The following is a 20,861-nucleotide window of genomic DNA, read 5'->3' as shown; positions in this document are numbered from 1 at the left end:
GGAGATAGGAAAACTATACAAATTCTACTGGTATCAAACTTAAAGTCTTTATGGCAGTGGTGGAGGAATGGCCTTCAACAATCTAAAAAACACTCCACTGGGAAATGTGGACCAGAGGACACATTGTTTTTTTAAAGGGTTACAATACAGCAACAGCAACAAAAAAGAAACCGCTTAATCTTAATCTTAAAGTCACCAGTAACTACATCTGTCAGATAAATGCAATAGAGTACAATATATCCTTATAAAGGTGTCAATTAGCACGAAAAATAAATACTTAAGTAAAGTTAAAGTACTCAATTCTACAGTACTTCAACTGACTTACTGTCCATCAATGCTAGTTTTCACCAAAGCGAAGCAGGAGAACATGACGACTTTATAAGTTGATAGTGTATTATTGTCTGTATTGTGCAGGTCTTTGATCAACACAAAATAACTGAAATAGTAACGTGCCTGGTGTGTATTTTGTCCACTTCATTCTGCCACTGCAAAGAAAAACCCCAACCTCCCATTTAAAAAAATATATTACTGCTCACGAAGCTTTCAATATCGAGATTTACGAGCGGCACCTGAAGGCAGCAACAGCCCCGCTGCTGCCAATGGGAGAATCTCCCCTTTCTTCTCTTTTTATCTGCGCGTGGAAAATGATGCTGCGCGCTGATTGGCTGCTGGCTTGCTGACTTGCGCTCCATCCTGCACGCCGACTCTTCACAGAGCCGGGACTGAGCGTTCAGTCCGCGCGCTCCTCCTGGTGATCCCCGACACCGCGACCCACCGCGACTCCTCACACACACACATACTCTCACACACACTCATGAGTGCGCGCCACCGGCTCCTGCAACCTGCAGACTTCACCTGAACGAGTAAAGCGTAGGGGGGACAGAGTCACTAAACAATGCGTGCATATTGCATTATGCGATACCGAAGGTTATTACTACTTTTGCGCTCTTTTAGGAGGTAACGGCGGAGGTGGAAGCTTGCATGCCATCACCATGGATTGCCTTTTTCTTCTGATCTGGACTTTACCCATCCCGCTGGTCGGCTGCAGCTCAGTCACGCTCCTGTCCACCCTGTTGTCCTGGAACATTATCAAGGCATGTGGCAAACGCATCCACTCTTACAATCCAGCACATGCAACGATCTGGTGCTGGGACACAAAACAAACAAACACTTGTCTTTTTTTTCTGATTTGTTATCAGCGGCACGGTGGCGCATGCACTGCTGTGCTCTCTGACTGTGGGTGAAAAAGTTAGACAAGTGGTTGTCATCCCAAATTAAACCTGAGTGCAACTCGTGTTTCAACAGAGGAACTCCATTTATCATCTTTTCGGCTTCCACTTCTTTCAGTGCTTGTAACCTGTTGCTACCTGTCCAGTAATAGCATTTTTTTTTCATGTTTTTTGCAGACGCTGCACGTTTACTGCTCACACACCGTCACGGCCGGCTATTCCTCCAGCGACAGACACGGATTAAATCACGGTGAGTGCTCGTCTCTTGACATCTATGGAGGTTTCTTCCAGCTGGCGTGCTTCCACGTTTGTAGAGAGAATGTGAGTAGAGTGAGATATGGCAGTGATGAGCTCAGTGATTGGACCAGTGGTTCCCAAAGATGGTTCTTCAATGAAGCAATTAGGAATATTAGAATGCCATTGTTGATTAGGGTGCTTATTAGGTAAGCAATGTTAGGAACCCCCTCTTTGGTCTTTATGATGTGAGGCTACTTTTATGTCTGTGGAGGCACAGCCCAGATCCATGAGTGCAGGGATTCCCTGTCGGCTGCTTTGACCTGAAAATAAGGAAACAAGTGAAGATGATTTACTCACTTCCTACTGAGGGGAGAAGGGATGTTTTTCTCTGGTTGTGAAGAGAGCATCTTGATTCCATATTGAAGGGTTTAGTTGAAGAACATACAGACACTCAGACCTTTTGCCAGAGCTGAGAGGAAAGAATAAAAAAAAAAAATTTGGAGTTTGTTGTACATTTCTGCTTTTACTGTGGAATCTGTATTGAAGTGGTTAGTAAATACATGATTCTGGCGTTTCATTTGACTGCAGCACCATGACAACCATGATATAATCACGACCTCTGGCTCTGAAGTATTGACCCCATATCTAACATGCGTGGAAGTATGATGTCGGACCTATGGCTTCTGTGGAAAGTCATCTGCGACCCGCATGAAGTGCTCCGCTCTGAGCAACAGCTGAGTGCTTTCACCTTTCCCTCCCAACACACGCCGGTCGTCTGGGTGATGCATGATGGGTTTCTGGGTGCATTTCCGGTTACACCTGGCTAAACGTGATTGCATCTATGATGTCGTAGATGAAAATCTGTTTTTTCCCCCAGCTATTTAAAATGTCAATAGTAATTATCATGCAGCAAACATATTTTTGAGGTGTGAAACAGCGTCTCCACCAACGTCAGCTTTACGGGAATGAAAACCAGAATGCAAGTGTTTACTTTTATACTTTTAGTTTGGTGTCATTGTCTTTCTCCACTGACACGTATAAGCAACGGCTAAATGATATTCTGGAAAATGTTAGAAATAACTAACTGAAGCTGAAAGAGATGAAGCAAGCTGTTATAAATGTGTGAACGCGAGAGAGCACAAATCCTTCACAAAATAACTGCGGTAGCAGAATCATCTGAGCGTTAGATGTTGTCTGTCTTGTGACTCTCCCATCCATCCCTCTCGTCTTCAGACTACGTCTTTGTAACCCCCGTGGAGGTGGACTCTGAGGGGGGATACCTGAGCCACGATGTGACCAGGCAAAGCCATCGCAGCAGGAGGTCCCTCTCTTCCTCTCTGCACTACCGGCTCTCGGCCTTCGGGCATGACATGCACCTGGACCTGCGTCCGTCCTCTGTGGTGGGCCCGGGGTTCACCGTGCAGACGCTCGGCTCGGATGGCGTTGCCACGGTGATGGATGATGTAGGGTTTCACGACTGCCTGTATCAGGGATTTATCCGGAACCTGTCGGCCTCCTCAGCAGCCATTTCGACTTGCTCTGGACTGGTAAGTGTCTGCCGGTGACTTTTTGATGAATCGCAAACTTTTGTTACGTGAAAACAGTTGTTGTATTACTTTTATTACATGGTTATCTCCTGAAGTGGATAATGTGGTTTCTACGTGGTTTGAGAAAACGTATCGCCCCTTGGGTTGATGAAACATTACCAAACTATTCCAAATGATCTCCAACATGCTAATGAGGATGTTTTTCATTTGCTGAAAAGTTTCGAGGACTTTTTTGGAAATAATTTGTCTCTCATCCAACATCTTTTGGGCTCCACCCTTACATCAAGCTCTGTTCCTTTATGCCCTAAATGCCGTCTGTCCTGTAATGACCCGATGGTTTTGCTGCATCATTGTCTGCACAGTGCAGATCTTGGTTATATGAGTGAACTGTAACATGACATCATTACCCATGAGTGTAAGCATCAGTTTCTCGGGCTTTGTGAGGCACCTCTTTGAACGATGGGAGGTTGGGAGGAGTGGGAAAAGAAAAGAGAATGGAAGGATGAAAATAGGAGAGCAGGAGAGGAGAGACATGTTACACTGCTGATGGTACAGCACATGAAAAAGGGCAATGATTCAGTTGAACTGTTATTTGTAGTGCCAGCACACATGAGAGAAACACCCAGCGTACTGACCAGAGGACAGTCTGAGGAAGAGAAGACTGACCACAAGTAATTCCTGCAGGAGCTAATTTAACAGTTGCAGACAGTGCACCTATGGAAACAACATTGATCAACATTGGCTTTGGAAGTGACATGGTGAACAGTCTAGCTGGCCCACAAGTCCAGCTGTTCACACCAGCACTAATTGTATGATGGTCTAGAAGTGTAGAACTGGTTGTGCGGCCTTGTGGGAAAGTGTCTTCATCACATTTTCCATGTCATTGCCGCCGTTCATGTATCTATGCTAAGGTTTGGTCACTGCTATTTCCAGTTCTTCTCAGTCACCACACCCTCTGGTGTTCTGTGTAGATGAGTATTTTGAAAAAAAACAGCTCAACATTTAGCCTTCTTTCAAAAAATGAAGATCAATAACCTGTCTGTGTGTTTATTGCTGACATGGAGTCAGGATGGGTTTAGCTTTGCTAATTTCTAATGGGGCGACTCCTCTTTTTATGGTCCATTAGAGTCAAATAGACCATAGAGCAGGGTATGCTTTAGGGCGGGGCTACCTTGTGATTGACAGGTCTCTACCACGACGTCTGGTCCGGGAGTGTTTTCGTCTTAGAACTTTTCTCCTTTCACAGTGTGTTTTCGGTTCATGAAAGTTAATTGTGACATTTTGGTCCCTTAAAATGTACTGCGTTTGGTTGGACTTAGTTCCACCCTCTCGTGTTCCTTCGGGTTCCAAAAATCCAAGATGGAACGGACCAAAAACTAAGATGGCGACGGCCAAAATGACGAACTCGAGGCTTTGATGCAGTCCACAAACCAATGGGTGACGTCTTAATGACTTGGCCCACCAGCACACACTCATTCCTTTACACATCCCACTCCAACCTGGACCAGATGGACACACTACACCTCCATAAAAGCCCTACCTCCATTTATCATCCAGGCGTTCATACCTCCTCTTGCCTCCTCCGACTGCGCTCTGCCCTGCTCATTTGTCCTCCGTTTGCCCTGCCTCTACATCTCCTCTTGTTGCAGCAATTAAAGCCAGGGTGAAGTTTGAGCCACATTGCCGGCACTGCTAATCTTCACATTGTCCCTTTCATTAGGCTAGCTCCCACTCACAACAAAACACAGCTGACCCGTCCTCTTAAAAGCGCTGTGAGAACACAATGTGATTGGGTCGTGATTGCATCTGAATGGGCCGCGATGAACACTTTGATCTTTTTTTTCCTCCTCACAAGCTTTTGCCTACTCTTTTAAATTTTGTTTTCTTCTTCTTCCTCTCCCAAGTGCGACCCCGAGGCATTGTTGGTTGGATGTTCACTCCGCTTGTTAAATGGACTCATGTTGTTGTATTGCTGGCAGATGAGCAACATTGTTAGGAAAATGAAAGATGACAGATTTTCTGGGCCTTCCCCTCGTCTCTCTGTTTCTCTGGGTTTACGCTGTTGGACTGCTGTGAGGCTTAGAACAACGAAAGCAGTTGACCCTCGCTTTTCATCTACAAAAGTACAAATGAGGAAAGAGCCATTCAAGCCTGCCCGATGCAGTGGTGGGCTCGAGAAAGAGATTAAGCTGGGATTAAAAACAATGGTTAAGGAGAAGAAGTGAAAAAAAGAAGAAGAAGAAGACAGGGAGATCCAGGAAAACACCAGAGAGAGAACTGCAAAGAGGGTGAAATACTGAATGGCTGGGCTGGGCTGGGAGCACAGTGCTACAGATAGAAAGTGTTGTGCAAGAATAATGTGAATTGACTGTCTGGGGTGGAAGCTCCCAGGGTGTCTGGATGGTCTCTTTATAGAGACTTGGAGAGATGAACTGTTTATATCAAAGGGCTTTGGAGGAGAAATGGGGGTGAGAGCGAGAGAGCGGGAGAAAAAAAAAAGCTTCCTCTTACTTCATGTCATTGTCTCCTTTCAACAGAGCAGATGAAAGAGGAGAAAAGGGAAAGGAAAGTGTCTGAAATAGTTTTTCTTTGGACTTGACCCTGCTCGTTAAATGCAGCAGAGGTTTCAGCACCGGCTTCTGGACCAAGCCTTTTTTTTAAACATGGCCCAGGCCAAGCAGATGGAAGGGATTCAGCTGTTAAAATGAAGACCAGGGCGAGATGGTATTAAGAGCAGGGATGACTGGCAAAGAGGGATTTACAGTAGAAAATCCTCATTAATTGAACATGGTGTTATTCGCTGCTTTTTAATTACTCTCTCCGTGTCCTCGTTGAAGCACCAACCTCATTTTTCAAGGGAAATAAAGATGTCTGTCTCTATAGCATGGACGAGATGTTTCCCATGTAATGCGCTCTGATTCGTAAGAGGGGGGGGGGGGGGGGGGTCCTCGCTCTTTCTTCTTTTGAGGGTCGCTTTGCTCGTTGACCCCAATCCTCTCTGCTCATGGATATGGGGGTGTGTGTGGGCAGTGTCAACCTGCACTCTCACAGGTTCTTTGTATGTAGTGAAGGTTCAGAGCTGCTCGCCACTCGTGTGAATGCAGAGACAAGAGGTGATTTACTGCTCCCCTCTGTCCTCCAAGCCCCTTCCCAGGATAGGATTCTTCTCCCTGGGGCGACGAGGGCAGGTCTGAGACCTGCGCTGCCGGGCCTGTGAGAAAAATAGTCACACTAAAGAGCCTCAGAATGTCGTCAGAATGTTGACACCTGTTTGCAGCTTGCGAATGAACAATAAAGTGCAGTAGACAGACAAATATGCAAACTGTTGTTTTTTATATTCAGTAAATATTTTTGGGTTGATTTTAAGATTATTTGTACTACATAATATCAGAAAAGAGCGAAAAACAACCCATAACAAGTCCTAAACCCGAAGATCAATCGACAGTCATATACTGTAGCACAGAAAAAGAAGCAACTCCTCAAGTCTTTGAGGGAAATATATGAAATACCTTTTCCTGCCGATGTCAGCATCTGAATTTGGAATTTTTATTTTGTTGTCCGTTAGCTATGCAGCTACATCCAAGACGTTGTAATTGTATATACAAGTGTTGTATAGGACAAGATGCAACATTTGTTCAAGTTTCCCTGTATGACTGCTTTAAATAACACTTTAGGTCATTACTCACATCGTGACATGTCTTCATAACTGAAACATTTAATTGTTGGATACACAACACGACAGGCTGGCTGTTCACGTTGTGGCCGAGCCGACCGTGACCGTTACGGTGACCTTTCCCAAGCCCCTTAAGGCCAAGTCAGAGACAGGTTAGGCTCTATGGAAACTGACCTCGGTCAGACAGACCAATAGGTGCAATTCGTGGGATCAGTTTTCCTCGGGTTGATACCCCATGTGCATGGTATCCAGTTGTGAATAAAAGAAACACTATTATTAAATATATTCATCTTCAGGGAAATGAAGCAGAGGACACATTAATAATAAGTCAGCTGACTGTTTAGAGGAGACCATCATGTATCAACTACATGAGACGAGACGCGTCACAAACTGCCGGATGCAGTCTGATTTGACTCAGTGATTCACATTGTATGACTGAAATGGGTGTTTTGAAGTGTTTCCTCTGTTTTAAAACCTTTTCAAACTTAAATTTGGTTTTACTCTTCATATTCATACAGGTATATTACAAAGCAATTAGGAGCAGTGGGCTGCTGTAAAGCCCCCGAGGAACAATGTGGTCTTCAGTCCTGAGCAAAAATACTTTAACATGCGGACCGGAGGAGCCGGGATCGAGCAGAAAGACCCGCACAGCCACCCCATCATATTTCCATATAGTCTTTAATCCTAGTGAGCTTCTAATAATATTAGAAACTAATCAAACTTGTATGTGGTGACATTTCTTTTTTTTTTTTTTACCACGGTATAGTTTCGGATAAGCTTGGGGAGACTTCATGGATATGTGTTCGGAGTTGGCCCAAATGATCCAGCGACCCCCCCCCCCCCCCCCAGGTATCACAGTTTACAGCTTAAATGAGTGTCTGCACACCCATGTGTGAGAGAAAAGAAACACCAGAGAAAGTGTCAACACACACCTCCTCTTTACTGCCCTTCATCTTTTCTAGCAGCTCAGATCAAACCCCGTCTGATGGTCGTCGTTGACGCGGTGCCGCGTGTTGTGGCAGCCACCGGTGACTGTTGTAAGACTGGAGCTCAACCTACGACCTCTGTCTGTGTCTACCAGGCATGGGGCTCCCTGTGGTGTGAAGAATGCCTTTGCTCTTTTCCCGGGCCGCATGTATTGTGGCCTCTGGAGGTGCTTGTGGTTGAAGAACCCATCACCATGTATGAATACAGGTTTGAGTTCCATTACTTGTTTGGGAAGATGTGACATCCTCTCTTGCGAAACAGTTTCTGGCATCAAATCCTCTTATGTTTTCTGGTTGTGTTGTAAAATTGAATATGTATTACAGGAACAATTGATGAGTCAGTTCCATTCCAAAACTGGCGTACGGGATTTTGAAATGACATTCAAATATCTCAAAAAAGGGTTCGTAAACTACATCTGGAAAATAAAACTATTTGGGCCAATAATCATACATTTAAACACTCACTTGTTCTGTTTGAATGTTTAACATGTGTAGATGGTAATCCCATCAGACTCCTCGTGGAGCTGAGACAATATATGATTACTCATCCGTAGGGCTCGGAACCGAGACAACATGTGATGTGTGCGTGTGTTTGTCAGTGTGCTCCAAATCCCTTCGGCCTTTAGCAGAGTTAAAATGACACGTGAATGACCGATTTCCAGCTAGTTTGTACCTGTCGGTTTTCACAAATTGGAACGTCTCCCCACTACAATATGCCTCTCTGGCTTGGCCATAATTCAGCGACTGGGCTGGGCCACAGAGGAGCTCAGAGCCTGGCGCTACAAGAGGAGAGTGGCCCGGAGCCGTTCTGGTGGTCTGAACGCTGACAGTGATGTAGTGCCCACTGTTAGATGCCAGCAGGAGAGGGGGGTCAGGCTCTCAGCATGGGCGTGGGATGTTGTGTGTGTATGTAAAAGGGACAGAAGAAAACTGTGTGTGTGTACGTGTGTGTGTGAGTGAGTGCTTGTACGTCCTTTCTAGTCTGTGCAAGGTCTTGCTCTAAAGACTAATGGCTGGTGTCGAGGTCTTCAAGTGGATGCTGCAAGCGCCACGAACAGAGCCAATACATCAAATCTGACCTACTATTGTCACCACTGCATCACATTGACTGGTGCTGTGGTAAAACAGTGCAGGCTTACATTAAAGTACCAAGTGCTGCCTGGTTAATAAGGAGTACCAATGTGTTTCTTGTCCTCATGGCTCAGTCTTTGTTGGCTGGGATGAAAGTTTAGTTCAGAATAAAATAGAATCCTTTTGAATATTGAAGCCCGAGTTCTCAACTGCCGAAAAGCAACCTTTCAAGCCCCAACCATTACATTATAGTACAATCTATTTGGTGTGCATTTCAGTTCCTGGTAGAGCAGAATCTGGGCTGAATGGTGCGAGGGGCACAATCTTGTCCTTGTGTTTCAGACTGCTGGGTGAGGATCCTGGTTAAAATGACACAACCGTGGTGGCTTCCTTGGGTCAGGGGGCAAATGAAAAGGTTGTTGATCGTAAAGGTGGATATATGGCCCTTCAGGACAAGGTTGGACGATGTGTCCACATTGTGAAAAAAGTAGTGTCTACCTCTGTAGGTGCGTGGAGATGTCAGTCATTTTACAATAGGTCAATAAAACTGGCTACGGAGCAATAAATAGTTAATGGTGTGTGATAGCAACTGTGAGAGTTTCACATGAAAGCATGGAGTGGATGGGAAAGAAGAGGTCGTCTATCAGTGTGCTGCATCTGTTGTTTATAACTTGATTTGAACAGATTTTTTGGGGTGGGTTTCCCAGGTAGGATAACACATGTCGACCCATTCTCACCTACAGCGAACGGTTTTGGTCTGAAGCTTGAAGGGCTTGTTCATCTTTAAGTATCATGGTAATATTCTTCATTCTGAATATATTCCGTCTACGTTCTTTCAGTCCTAGAATTTTGTGAAAAATGCAAAATGAGTGATTGAATGAATTTATGCCTTTTGGATAAACCATTTTATCATTGCTGAACATGAAGACCTACTGCAGAAACACTGTTTTACTTTTTCCAACTCGTGAATCTTTTTGCTTCCTCGACAACCGTCATTCAGCTCCTCTGGGTGTTAGGGTGTGACAGGCACATATGTAGCGATAGCAGACTTCCCATCTCCCATCTCATTACAGCATTTCTTTCAGCTCATTTAAATTGCACGTTCATTTGCATCGCAGTAGCCCTGCATTTCTGCGTCAGCAAAAGTGTTAGGGCTGCACTGTAACCCAGTTAAAGATCAATTAATGGTGCTTTTGATTGAGGAGGACATTTCCATATGTATGGGCTGGTGTGGGAGTAGTCCTCCTGTTCCCTACTGTGTCCACACGGGATGGCGAGTGGGACCATGCCCAACGGCTCCAAATGACAAAAGACTCATCCAACACCATTAGGTTTATTCTCTTTGTGAGTGCCCACCTCTGCTTTGTTCCCAGACATGCTTAGAGAGTGTCAGTAGGTTGTTCAAAGACAGTTAGTGAGCCCAAACAAGGGCCGCAGGACCCCGGGCTATTGCCACATGTGATCCTAATCAGTCTTTCATGAAGAGGGTTATCTAGGCATACTAAAACTAATGGCATGGCTGCAAACGACCTGGCTGAACACTACTGTGCACTGGGAAATACAGTCATTTGAAGTCAAAGGAGGAGAAATTCAATGACAGGGTTATGCCCTGTCATTGCTGCTTGGCTCATGTCTGCTGTGCCATCTTCTTCTGATCCAAGATCCAAAATAACCGCTTCTCCTCGACCCAGTTCTAACCCCATTTTAAAGACACATAATTCACTTGAGCAAACCGTAATTACTCAGATTGTGATGCCGTTGAATAAGTTTGATGCCCGAAGGGCCTCTCTGCTCCTGTATGATCCCCCCCCCCCTCCCTCCCTCACCACACACATGATCCTCTGCTGAGCTGGAGTGCAGATGTGCTTTAGAGCTCAGTAATCACCAGCTTGGGGCTTCTCGCCGCTCGGCACCAGTCTTTAACAGCATGTAAGCACTTACTCATTTGCCTTATAATATCATGGTAGGAAACCTTAAAAGAGAGTAGAATTTATACAGAGACAAGCTAAAGATTCTGTCTCCCCTGACATAAACCGTTATGTTGCCAAAGAGAGAGAGAGAGAGAGAGGGAGCTGTTTGTTTGTTTGGTTTGGCTTTTCCATAGTTTGTAGAAAAATAGCTCGTTGGTTGTGGCCTGGTTCAACCTGTAATCTTGACTGTGTGAATCTGTGCGTGAGAGTCAGAGAAATGTGTGTGTCGGCATTATGGGAGGAAGGTAAAGTGGCGTTTCACAGAGGGTTCATCCCTTTAATTTAGCCAAGTGTTAATGTACTGAGATAACTAGAGGTCTGCTGTATCAACGCTACAGATGGCCCTTCTCTGGTGTCTGCGGAGGGCGCTGTGAAACTCTACAGCTCATATATCTTTTTTCATCGCGCATCATTAAATGTATCGGCCAGTACTTGAAAGCATTGGGTTTGACACAGGGAATAATGTGGTACATGTATTATTTGCAAGATGCTTCATATTTTAAAGCTCAGGGTTTAAATGTGGTGTTGATCCATTGATGCAGTTCTGCTGAGAGCTGCAGTAGGTGATGTGATGTGACGGACAACAGAAGATCGGACTGGGTCAGTTGATGAAGTCTAAACCACTGCTCCAGCTCTATTTTTATTCTATACTTAGTACCTATTGGTGTCCCGATGATGTTTGCAGAAAGCACTGGAATCAGACAGAGTTCGATGCAATAGAGTTTATTCTTCAACCCGAGCTTACTCTCTGGAGAGCAACTGATTCATTCTGTTCTTTACATCTTATATAGTGCGGCTGACATCGCCTCTTGGTCTTTAAGCTCTTCCTTCGTTTCCTTGGATACAACAATATTTTTTAAATACACCCATTTTACCTCATTCTGTTGGAATCTCAGAGTGTACCAAACTTTCCCTTTTCATGCCCCCTTTCAGTAATTAACATCTTTCTAATGCCCCTAGACAACATTTTTCTAATGGGAGTTGAAAAACTCTCCACCCCCGGCCTGGAGCAGCCTTCCCCACACCTGTTGTGACTCCAGTAGCGTCAGGGTGAAAAAAAATCAATCAGGTTATATGTTAAACAATTCAAACCACACTATATTCTCACTAGTTTTCAGTATATAGATATCATATATGCAAGTTGTAAACGTTTAGATATAATCAATGGTGCTAAGTCTATTATGCTAAATCAAACTGCAACAGATGTTTTACCTTGTTGGGTTTGAAAGGCATGTAATTGTAATTCTGTATTAGTTGTTCTGTCTTGTACTCACTAAAACATACAGTGCATGCTGACCAAAGAAAATGTGACTGCACACACACCCACACTACAACATTATTACCATCCCTGCAGATGGAATACGTTTTCCTGTCATGATCATCACAGACACATCCATCTGCTAACTGCTGGAAAATAAAGTGGAGAGCTGGCAGATGTTACGATACAGCGAGAGAGAGAGAGTGAGAGAGAGATGGAGACAGAGAGAGAGAGAGAGAGAGATGTAGTGGATGTGAGTTGTAAGTTAATGAAGTAACTTCTGTCGGTTGGACCTTTCATAGACTTTAGACAAATTAGATGATATGCATTTCGAAAAGACAATAAAATACAAGATAATCTCATATTACGTTTATGAATCTAATGTTCATTATATCTTGATAAGCTCAGTGAGATGTTCTAAAATGCTAGTTGATGGGAGAAAAAAATATGAAGTTATCTCCCAGTGTTGTGGGATGATTACACTGATATTGTTTGTCAGATGGAGCTGTCAGAAAAAAATACATTTTTAAAAGAGGAGTATTTGATGAGGTGTATGTTTGACCTCCTCGAGCTCTGTTTTGAATTCTAATCTATTTTGGGAAGCTGCAGTCATTTTTGCCAAGGACCTTCTCTTTCTTAATTCAAGTGTTGGATTCGATATATTTAGTCCATGGCCCAGGGGGACATCTTCTTGCAGGTTGAGCTGTTAAGTATCTTGCTCGAGGATGTTTTGGCAGATATTGATGTGCGGAGGTTCAAGCCCTTGACACAGCAGAACAAAAAATTCCCAACCACTGGACCGTGTGGACCTGACACATAGTCAAAATAATGAGGTTTGACAACTGACTTGCTGTAAAAGTTACCATCGCACCAGGGAAGATTGATGGATGAAGAAAATGATTTATGAACAGATCAAAGATGTGCTGGCAGCTGAACGGTTAGAGGGATGGATGGATGGATAGATGGATGGATGGATGGATGAATAGATGGAAGGATAGATGGATGGATAGGTGGATGGATGGATGGATAAGTGGAAGGATAGATGGATGGATAGGTGGATGGATGGATGGATAAGTGGAAGGATAGATGGATGGATAGGTGGATGAATAGATGGAAGGATGGATGAATAGATGGAAGGATGGATAAGTGGAAGGATAGATGGATGGATAGGTGGATGGATGGATGGATGGATGGATAGATGGATAGGTGAAAGGATGGATAGAGGGACGAATGAGGCTGATGATGGCAGTCTGCCATGTATCCAGTCACTGTTTTGACAACAAGAGCCTTGCCATGGCTTCTCTTTTGTCTTGCCTCTGTTTATTTTGCCACCTGCTACTCTGGGGGGAATGGGGTCAGCTCAACAGGAGCAGGGGTCCTGTCAAACACACACTAACATGCACACACACACACACACACACACACACACACTTCAGTAGGTTGCTGGGGAAGCAGATGACTCCAAAACACACACACATACACAAAGAGGTCAGAAGTCACTGGGTCAAAGGGTGCATGTGTATGTTTTTGATAAAGTCAGTGAGCGTGTGTGGATGTGTGTCTGTGTGCGTCTGATTGATTGCACAGCTATTTTGTGTGCATTCGGTGGGTTGTGGAGTGAATTAGGTAGAACTCCGTGGTTAGACGGAATGTTTAATGTTCAGTAGCTCAGTTTCTCAGTTTAGAGGGCAGCTAAGGCCACTCGACTAAACCAGAGACCCAAAACACGGAGCTAGTCTGCTGCTCAACAACATGGTGGTGAGCTGGACATGTTCATTCGCTTTGTAACATGTAAACAAAGGTGGGATCCATTCAGATCTTTCCCATTTCTACAGCAGAAAATGGGTTGACTGGTCACTTTCACTGGTGAAAGATGTAGAAAAAAATAAATGCAGCATATATGCATGTCCACATTAAGTGTGTGATTAAGTGTCAGGTAATGGATGAAGCAGTGAATGATAATTATGCTTTTTTTTGCCTGTATTTAGATCCTAGATTAACAATTCCAGGAGCAAAAGATGTATCAAAAGTATTATTATTATTATTAGAAACATGTTTTACTTCTCTATTTATATCAATCTTTTATTTATATTTTATCTGAATTAATATAGGCTTACCATCTTATTTAATCTTGTCTTATCTTATGTCAACAAATGTTGTCTGCCATAAGTTAATCATGCTCTGAAGTAAAGTCCTTTCTTGGATTGAACCCATTGTTGTTGCAGAAATGATTTAGATGTTGCTAAAACATAGCTCAACTATTATGTCTTCCGGCTAAATAAGACATCTCCTCCAGTCAACAGCTGTATGTTCTTGCACAGTGCACATCTGCCTAATGGTAGGATAGAGTCTGGTGGTAAGTGTAGCTGGTCTGGTTGTGTCTGGAAGTGTTAGCCTTCTCTGTATTGAATATAAATGACTGCTGGCTTCATTCAACAGCTGCTTGTTTTCTTTAAAAGCAGTAACTTAATAAACAAATGATGGACAACATAGAAAGAGTTCCATTGTCCATGTCTTTTGTTTTTGTGTCTTCCAGTCAGGTCTGATCCGTGTGTCTCAGGAAGAGTATTTAATTGCCCCGCTACCCCAACATCTGGCTGAACAACACAGCTACAGCGCCCCCGATGGTCACCACCCGCATGTCGTCTACAAACGCTCAGCGGAACACATTGTGCACAGAAGATCCAGCAGCTCATCCAGCACCGGTTCTTCAATGCCCGACAACCCGTATCTTCACCATCAGCATCATCAGCAGCAGAATCATCACCATGACTACCAGCATGGAAAGGTGTGGAGGCAACACTTCTGCGGACGCCGCAAGCAATGTATGTAAGGGAACCTTATATTCCGTTTACTTATTTTATTACGTGCACTTTTCATACAAATGTTACAAACCCAAATGGTAAATGGACTGTACTTGTATAGACCTTTTCTAGTTATGCGACCACTCAAAACGCACTACATGTCATCCTTCACCCATTCATACACTGATGGCAGGGGCTACCATGCAAGGTGCCACCTGCCCATCGGGACTATCTAACATTCATACACCACAGGAAAAGCCTGCGGGAGCAATTTGGGGTTACGTATGTATCGACATGGACTAGCGGAGCAGGGGGTAGTGCGTTTGGGCTATGGCGGTTGATGCCACTGGGGATGCAGGAAGAAAACAAAGCATCCTGTGGCAGAAAAGTTAAAACAGACTCAACTGTTGGAGTTACGCTGCCCGACTTCACGCTGATTAAATGGATGCACGTTATAGCAATTCTGTGCGGAGTTTGGTTGTGTTTTTCCTGCAACAAGCTCCAGCACAAGACACGGCCCCTCATCTTTTCTTGTCCAGCTGCTATGAAATGAATGAAGCTGCCTTCATGTGCGGTTGGAAATTTCAAGATTATAACCCCCCTCCCCCTTTTAGAAAACAATGTAAAATATAAACTCAACTTGGGGGGGTCAAACTTCACAACATAACGTCACACAAATGGGTTATTTACACTCCTACATCGCCGCACAACCCACACAATTGCCGGATTTGGTGTGAATGCACCCTAACTCAGTCACCAATTCTTTTTTTAAACATACATCTGTGGTTTACAGACACACGTGGTAAAAATGCATGCAACTGTTATATGGATAATTCAGATAAGTATGCAGTTAACACTGTCAACTGCAAGTATGCAATTACAACATGCCATCATGGTTTTACTTTTTACTTTGCTATTGTGATTTATGATGTAATCTATCAAAGCAACAATGTAATATGAAAATAATAATCATATGTCAATATAGGACAGACTCAATGGAATTCACCATTGTGGATAAGATGCAATTATGTACTGGACAATCACCATACATTCTAACAGAGTATTGTGATATGTGGTATACAGTGTAGGATCCCACAATGCAATATGTTTTGACTTGCCATGGATTTTTTAGCCTATTAATCTTTAATTTAACATTATTTCTCAATCTCTTTACCAAAAAGGACAATTTCATTCAAATTATATTTTTGCCAGGGAAGAGAAGCCACAGAAAAAAGCAGTTAAACCATTAGGAGACTAATAAGCGTTAGCCTAACCCTAAAACTGTATTCTTCAACATAAAGCATTGCAAAGCATTATTTTCACCACTTCAAAACGTGAAAGTGTTTAATATTTTAGAAAGCGGTTAACCCTAAACCACTGCAGTCTCTAGATATGTCCATTGTAATAGGGCTACATTAGCCTGAGGCTACTCAGCCCACAGGCTAGTTAACAGTGTTGGTGGTGAGAGGTAGGAAGCAGTGTGGGGAGTGAATTTCCTGTCCCTTCAACACCAGAGCCTGTGCCCTTATCACCCGGCACGAGCCAGGAAAAAGACTGCCAAGTTATTTCTCTCTCTCTCGCTGTATTTATCTCTCTCCCTCATGCTCTCTCTGTCCCTCCTCCCTTCCGTCCCTTCCTGTTTTGCCCTCCTAGACGCTCCAAAGCCTCCCGCTGAGGACAGTTTCATCATGCCTGACGAGTTTGCGATACCTGAGGTGGAAGGACCAGGAAGGGCGAAGAGATCGCCCATTAACTCCAACAGGGTGGGGGGTCTGAATGTGGAGACCCTGGTGGTGGCGGACAGGAAGATGCTGGAGAAACACGGCAGGGACAACGTCACCACCTACGTCCTCACCGTCATGAACATGGTGAGGGGTGGGAGAAGGGAGGAGAGGGAAAGGAGGAGGTGTCACGCAACATATGACATAGTGATGGTTTGAAAATGCACAGAAAATCTGTTGTATTGTTCTGTTCCTCCCAGGACGTGTTCATTTATCTAACATGGGAGATTCAACAGAGCAGTACGACCTGCAAGGCAAGGGTCACATGACGGACCACGTTAGTCGAGCTAGCTTTAAGGCAAGCTAATCTGCTAGCACGTTTTTTTTCACAGTCTGACATTTTGCAGTCTTCTTCATCAGAATATAGATATAAGTAATTTACATTTAAGGTGAGCTGATGGAACTTTCAAAAGAAGAAATAGGATGATCATTATCCTACAAATGAAAAGTTGAATTCATAAGCATTAAAATGCAGCATTATGCTGCGTTCACACCAAACGCGGCGCAAATTATTCGCGCGAGTAGATTACATACAAAGTCTATGCACAGACGCGCTGAGACTGGCGCGGCGCGAATTTGCGATGGCGCGGCGCGATTGACGCGAATTTGCGGCGCGATTTGCCCGAATTCGCGTCAAACGCCAAATCGCCCCAAACACGTGAGTTGAAATTTTTCAACTTCTGCTAAATATTCGCGTTACGCCCCAGCGCGATAGCCTATCAGCGTTGAGATGCTCCTCCTGTCATCACTGACGTCCTGCCGTTGTTGAATCAGGAAATAAATACTGTAGCCGTCTGTGTTCAGCCAGAGCTCTACGATCAAATCGGCATCATTACGTAGTTATTTCGGAGTCCCTTTTTATCGGAGAACACAAGTACAAATCGGCATCATTTTGTAGTAGCTATTTCGGAGTCCCTTTTTGTCAGTTTATTGCCGTTAAATCATAGCCAAATCAGTTTATTTTGTGTTCATACAGCTATAGTAAACAGCGACATGTGGCTTGCTAGACACAGTGAATACACCTCGATACTATGTTATGAACCCAGACATGACGGCGTTTAGTTTCCTGCGATATCTGTGACTTCCACAACACGTACTAAGCAGAAATAGGTTATTTTTTCCATGGTTAATGGCGGACAGTTGAACGGCTTTCAGGGCGATAAACCACGCCCCCTCTCCGACGCGTCCAGCGCGATTCGCGCGATTCACGCGAATGAACACAAATAGTCCCCGGCGAGACCGCCGGCACGAATGACGCGAATATGCAGCGCGATGAATTTGCGTTTGGTGTGAATGCAGCCTTAGGCTATATTCAATGCACTGAAATGTTTTGCTGCTATTGCTATAACTGGTCTGCAGCAGTTTAGAGTGACTAATGTCATCAAATGTTAACATTACCGAGTCTGTTGGGTGACTTTGTAAACCCGCTCTATTTGTGCTATTGTTGCGCTAAATTTTAACTCTGTCACATTCTAATCGTTAAATGTTGCCAAAAAAAATGCCGTAAACGTAGCATAGTAAACGTTGCATCAGCTAGCTTAAAATATGTTTTAAAAAATCGGATTAGCTTGAAGTTACATTTTAATGAATATTCCTCATGGATGAAATGTCAAATCTGGGGAGAAGTAAGCATAACTGTTTCAAGTTTGTTTGTGCTATCATTTGAAACATTTTATTGTTCAAATCACAATTTGTGAAAATTGAATTGAATGTGAAAGAAGAAGGAAACAGGCAAGGTTGATCAGCTAGCATTACTGCATTTTTCTTTTTGCTGAAGAGAGTTTTGCTAAATTTCTGAGGACAGATATTGTTTACCATTAACCATTGTCTAGCAGACAAACAAGCAGGACTGCTTAAAAGTAGCCTCCGGATGTCTTCACTCTGTCTTCAAAAATGTAAAGTTTGACCTTTACCCTCCATATTTGCAGTGCAAGACATTTTCATGATATAGGAAGTCTGCTGTTCTACCTGTAAGCTAACCCAGATAAGAGCAGTGCATACATCTTACTTATGGCTAAACATTATACTGTATTTCTGATAATAAGATGAGCGCACAGGACAATTAGAAAACCATGAATATTAGATTTAGTTCTACTCCTTTGCAGGTCTCCAGCCTTTTCAAAGATGGCACCATTGGGTCGGACATCAACATTGTGGTGGTCAGCTTGTTGCTACTGGAACAGGACCCGGTGAGCTGATTCATACTATAATTCTGCCAAAATGTGTTGTTTTGCACTTATTACTGGCGAATGATGAATTCACTCTTGCTCTGTATCTGTGTTTTCCAGCTGGGCTTAACCATCAATCACCATGCTTACCAGTCCCTCAACAGTTTCTGTCAGTGGCAGTCAGGTCTGGTGGGGAAAGGTGGTAAACGGCACGACCACGCTGTTCTCCTCACTGGATTGGACATCTGTTCCTGGAAGAATGAGCCCTGTGACACCCTGGGTAAGATAGCTCACCATAACAAGCCAAACATCCTACTTCTTTAGCCAAGTGGGAAGCATCAGTTGACAGAATGGAGTATAATGACAGAGTTCTGTGAGATGTGGGAGCTGTCTTCGACGGTCGTCAGCTGTCTTGCGGTGACAACATCCCACAATCCCTTGCATGAGTTATGTTGTAATTTTGGGCATGTAGACAGGGGAAGAGGTGATACTGTGGGTGTAGACATTACACCAAGGAGTAATGGAAGACAGGTGCAAGCAGAGGAGATTGAAGATTTATCACTGTGACCAAAAGCTACATTTTACTGGGTGTGTTCAAACACTGACATAAACCCAAGCATGCGTGATTTTAGATAGTGACAGTGGAGATGCAGACAAGAAACATGAAAGGGGGCGTAACATGCAACAAAGGTCCTCGGCCAGAAATGCAAACATCACCTTGATTAACTGTCAATTAAGAGGAAAAGAGCTTAAAAAGTATCCTGCCATGGTAGTCCTTCAAATCTGTGTGAAAAACAACCATACGTGTCAAACACCAAGGTCTGGATAAGCTAAGTTGAACAAAGAAACAAATGTTGACCAAGAATGATGCCTCACCATGGGTGAAGTGACCAGTGTTGCACTTTAGGATGAGCTTATGTTCAGTTTATCCATAAATCTTAACGCGTGTAGGAACAAAAGGCAGCTGGAACAACATCAACGCAGCCAGCTAAGCTTGACTAATACCATAATCATATTGCTTTCACACCACTAATTGTTAGTAATCTCAGGGCAGCACCGTAAGTTATTAACTGCATGAGGTTAAAAAAAAGAAAAGGTGAAAGGTGACTCATGATTAGAATTATTTATTAACTGTATGATGTTAAAGTTATACATCTGGCTATTTAATTCATATTCATCAACCATATATTGATGTTTTTACTATACATGTTCTTATATCTTTGGGTCCATTAGGAGAAACCTCTGCCAGAGAAGACAGTAAGAATATTTTCATCAGCTTGTCTGTTCCAGTAAATCCCACATCTAGGATCGCTTATCTTATTCCCTAATGTGGTCTGGTCCACCATCAGCAGTAGTCCTCTAAACCGAGCGGCTATCAAAGTCTAGGAACAAACTTAAGTCCAGTTGGCCCGGGCTTGTGAGGTTGCAGCTGGTGTGAAAGCCTCCACCATGCATTTATGTACGCAATATGCAAATATGTCAGATGTTTGTTGTCTGCCAAATCTGTCAGACATTCTAACGGAAACAATGTGCTCAGTTACACCAAAGGAAAAAAGCCAAAAGGATTTTATGGTTGGATATTTGATTTTCTTACCCTTCAGCTTTTTATGCCGTCCGTAATAGCCAAATTCCTGTCTACACGTATACAGATATTCTTTTCCTCTACCTTTTGGCTTCTCGTCCACATGTTTTAAGTTACTGAAACAGATATTTTTGAAAACGCCTTCTAAGGCGTTACTTTGTACCTGTGTGGACATGTAAAAACGGAGTGTTTGGTAAACGAGGAAGTCATCTTTTCCAATTAGCGCGTGCCCATTTCCCAACCTTCTCAGAGTCTTCCTTGGCAGGAGACTGTTCCTGAAAGGCCATTTTTGCATTCTAGTGTGGTTGGAGATATTTGGTAAAACGAATGTTGTGTGGACATCATTTTATTTTTTCTGTATACGTATAGACAGGGCCTTAGTATCTCATAATCCTAACACCTTTTCCCTCTCCCTCTTACTTTCTCAATGCAGGTTTTGCCCCCATCAGTGGAATGTGCAGCAAGTACAGGAGTTGTACCATCAATGAGGATACGGGACTGGGCTTGGCCTTCACCATCGCTCACGAATCTGGACACAAGTATGTTTGACAAAAT

General features: G+C 43.6%; 1 protein-coding gene across 1 annotated transcript in view; it reads left to right on the top strand.

Moving 5' to 3' along the window:
* Positions 1-992: 992 nt before the first annotated feature.
* adamts18 (ADAM metallopeptidase with thrombospondin type 1 motif, 18) overlaps positions 993-20,861 on the top strand; it is a 68,669-nt gene continuing 48,800 nt past the window's right edge. Inside the window, exons 1-8 of the mRNA XM_076110188.1 lie at positions 993-1,094; positions 1,407-1,479; positions 2,700-3,013; positions 14,508-14,796; positions 16,429-16,643; positions 18,662-18,745; positions 18,845-19,004; positions 20,740-20,845. Coding sequence (XP_075966303.1) covers positions 993-1,094; positions 1,407-1,479; positions 2,700-3,013; positions 14,508-14,796; positions 16,429-16,643; positions 18,662-18,745; positions 18,845-19,004; positions 20,740-20,845 — 1,343 coding nt within the window. The remainder of the gene's footprint in view (positions 1,095-1,406; positions 1,480-2,699; positions 3,014-14,507; positions 14,797-16,428; positions 16,644-18,661; positions 18,746-18,844; positions 19,005-20,739; positions 20,846-20,861) is intronic.

The sequence above is a fragment of the Anarhichas minor genome, unplaced genomic scaffold (genome assembly GCF_050575085.1).
Source record: "Anarhichas minor isolate MPS153535 unplaced genomic scaffold, ASM5057508v1 ptg000042l, whole genome shotgun sequence".
In the NCBI taxonomy this organism is placed as follows: Eukaryota; Metazoa; Chordata; class Actinopteri; order Perciformes; family Anarhichadidae; genus Anarhichas; species Anarhichas minor.
The sequence above is the reverse complement of the archived record's forward strand: the minus strand, read 5'-3'. Positions and strand labels throughout refer to the sequence as shown.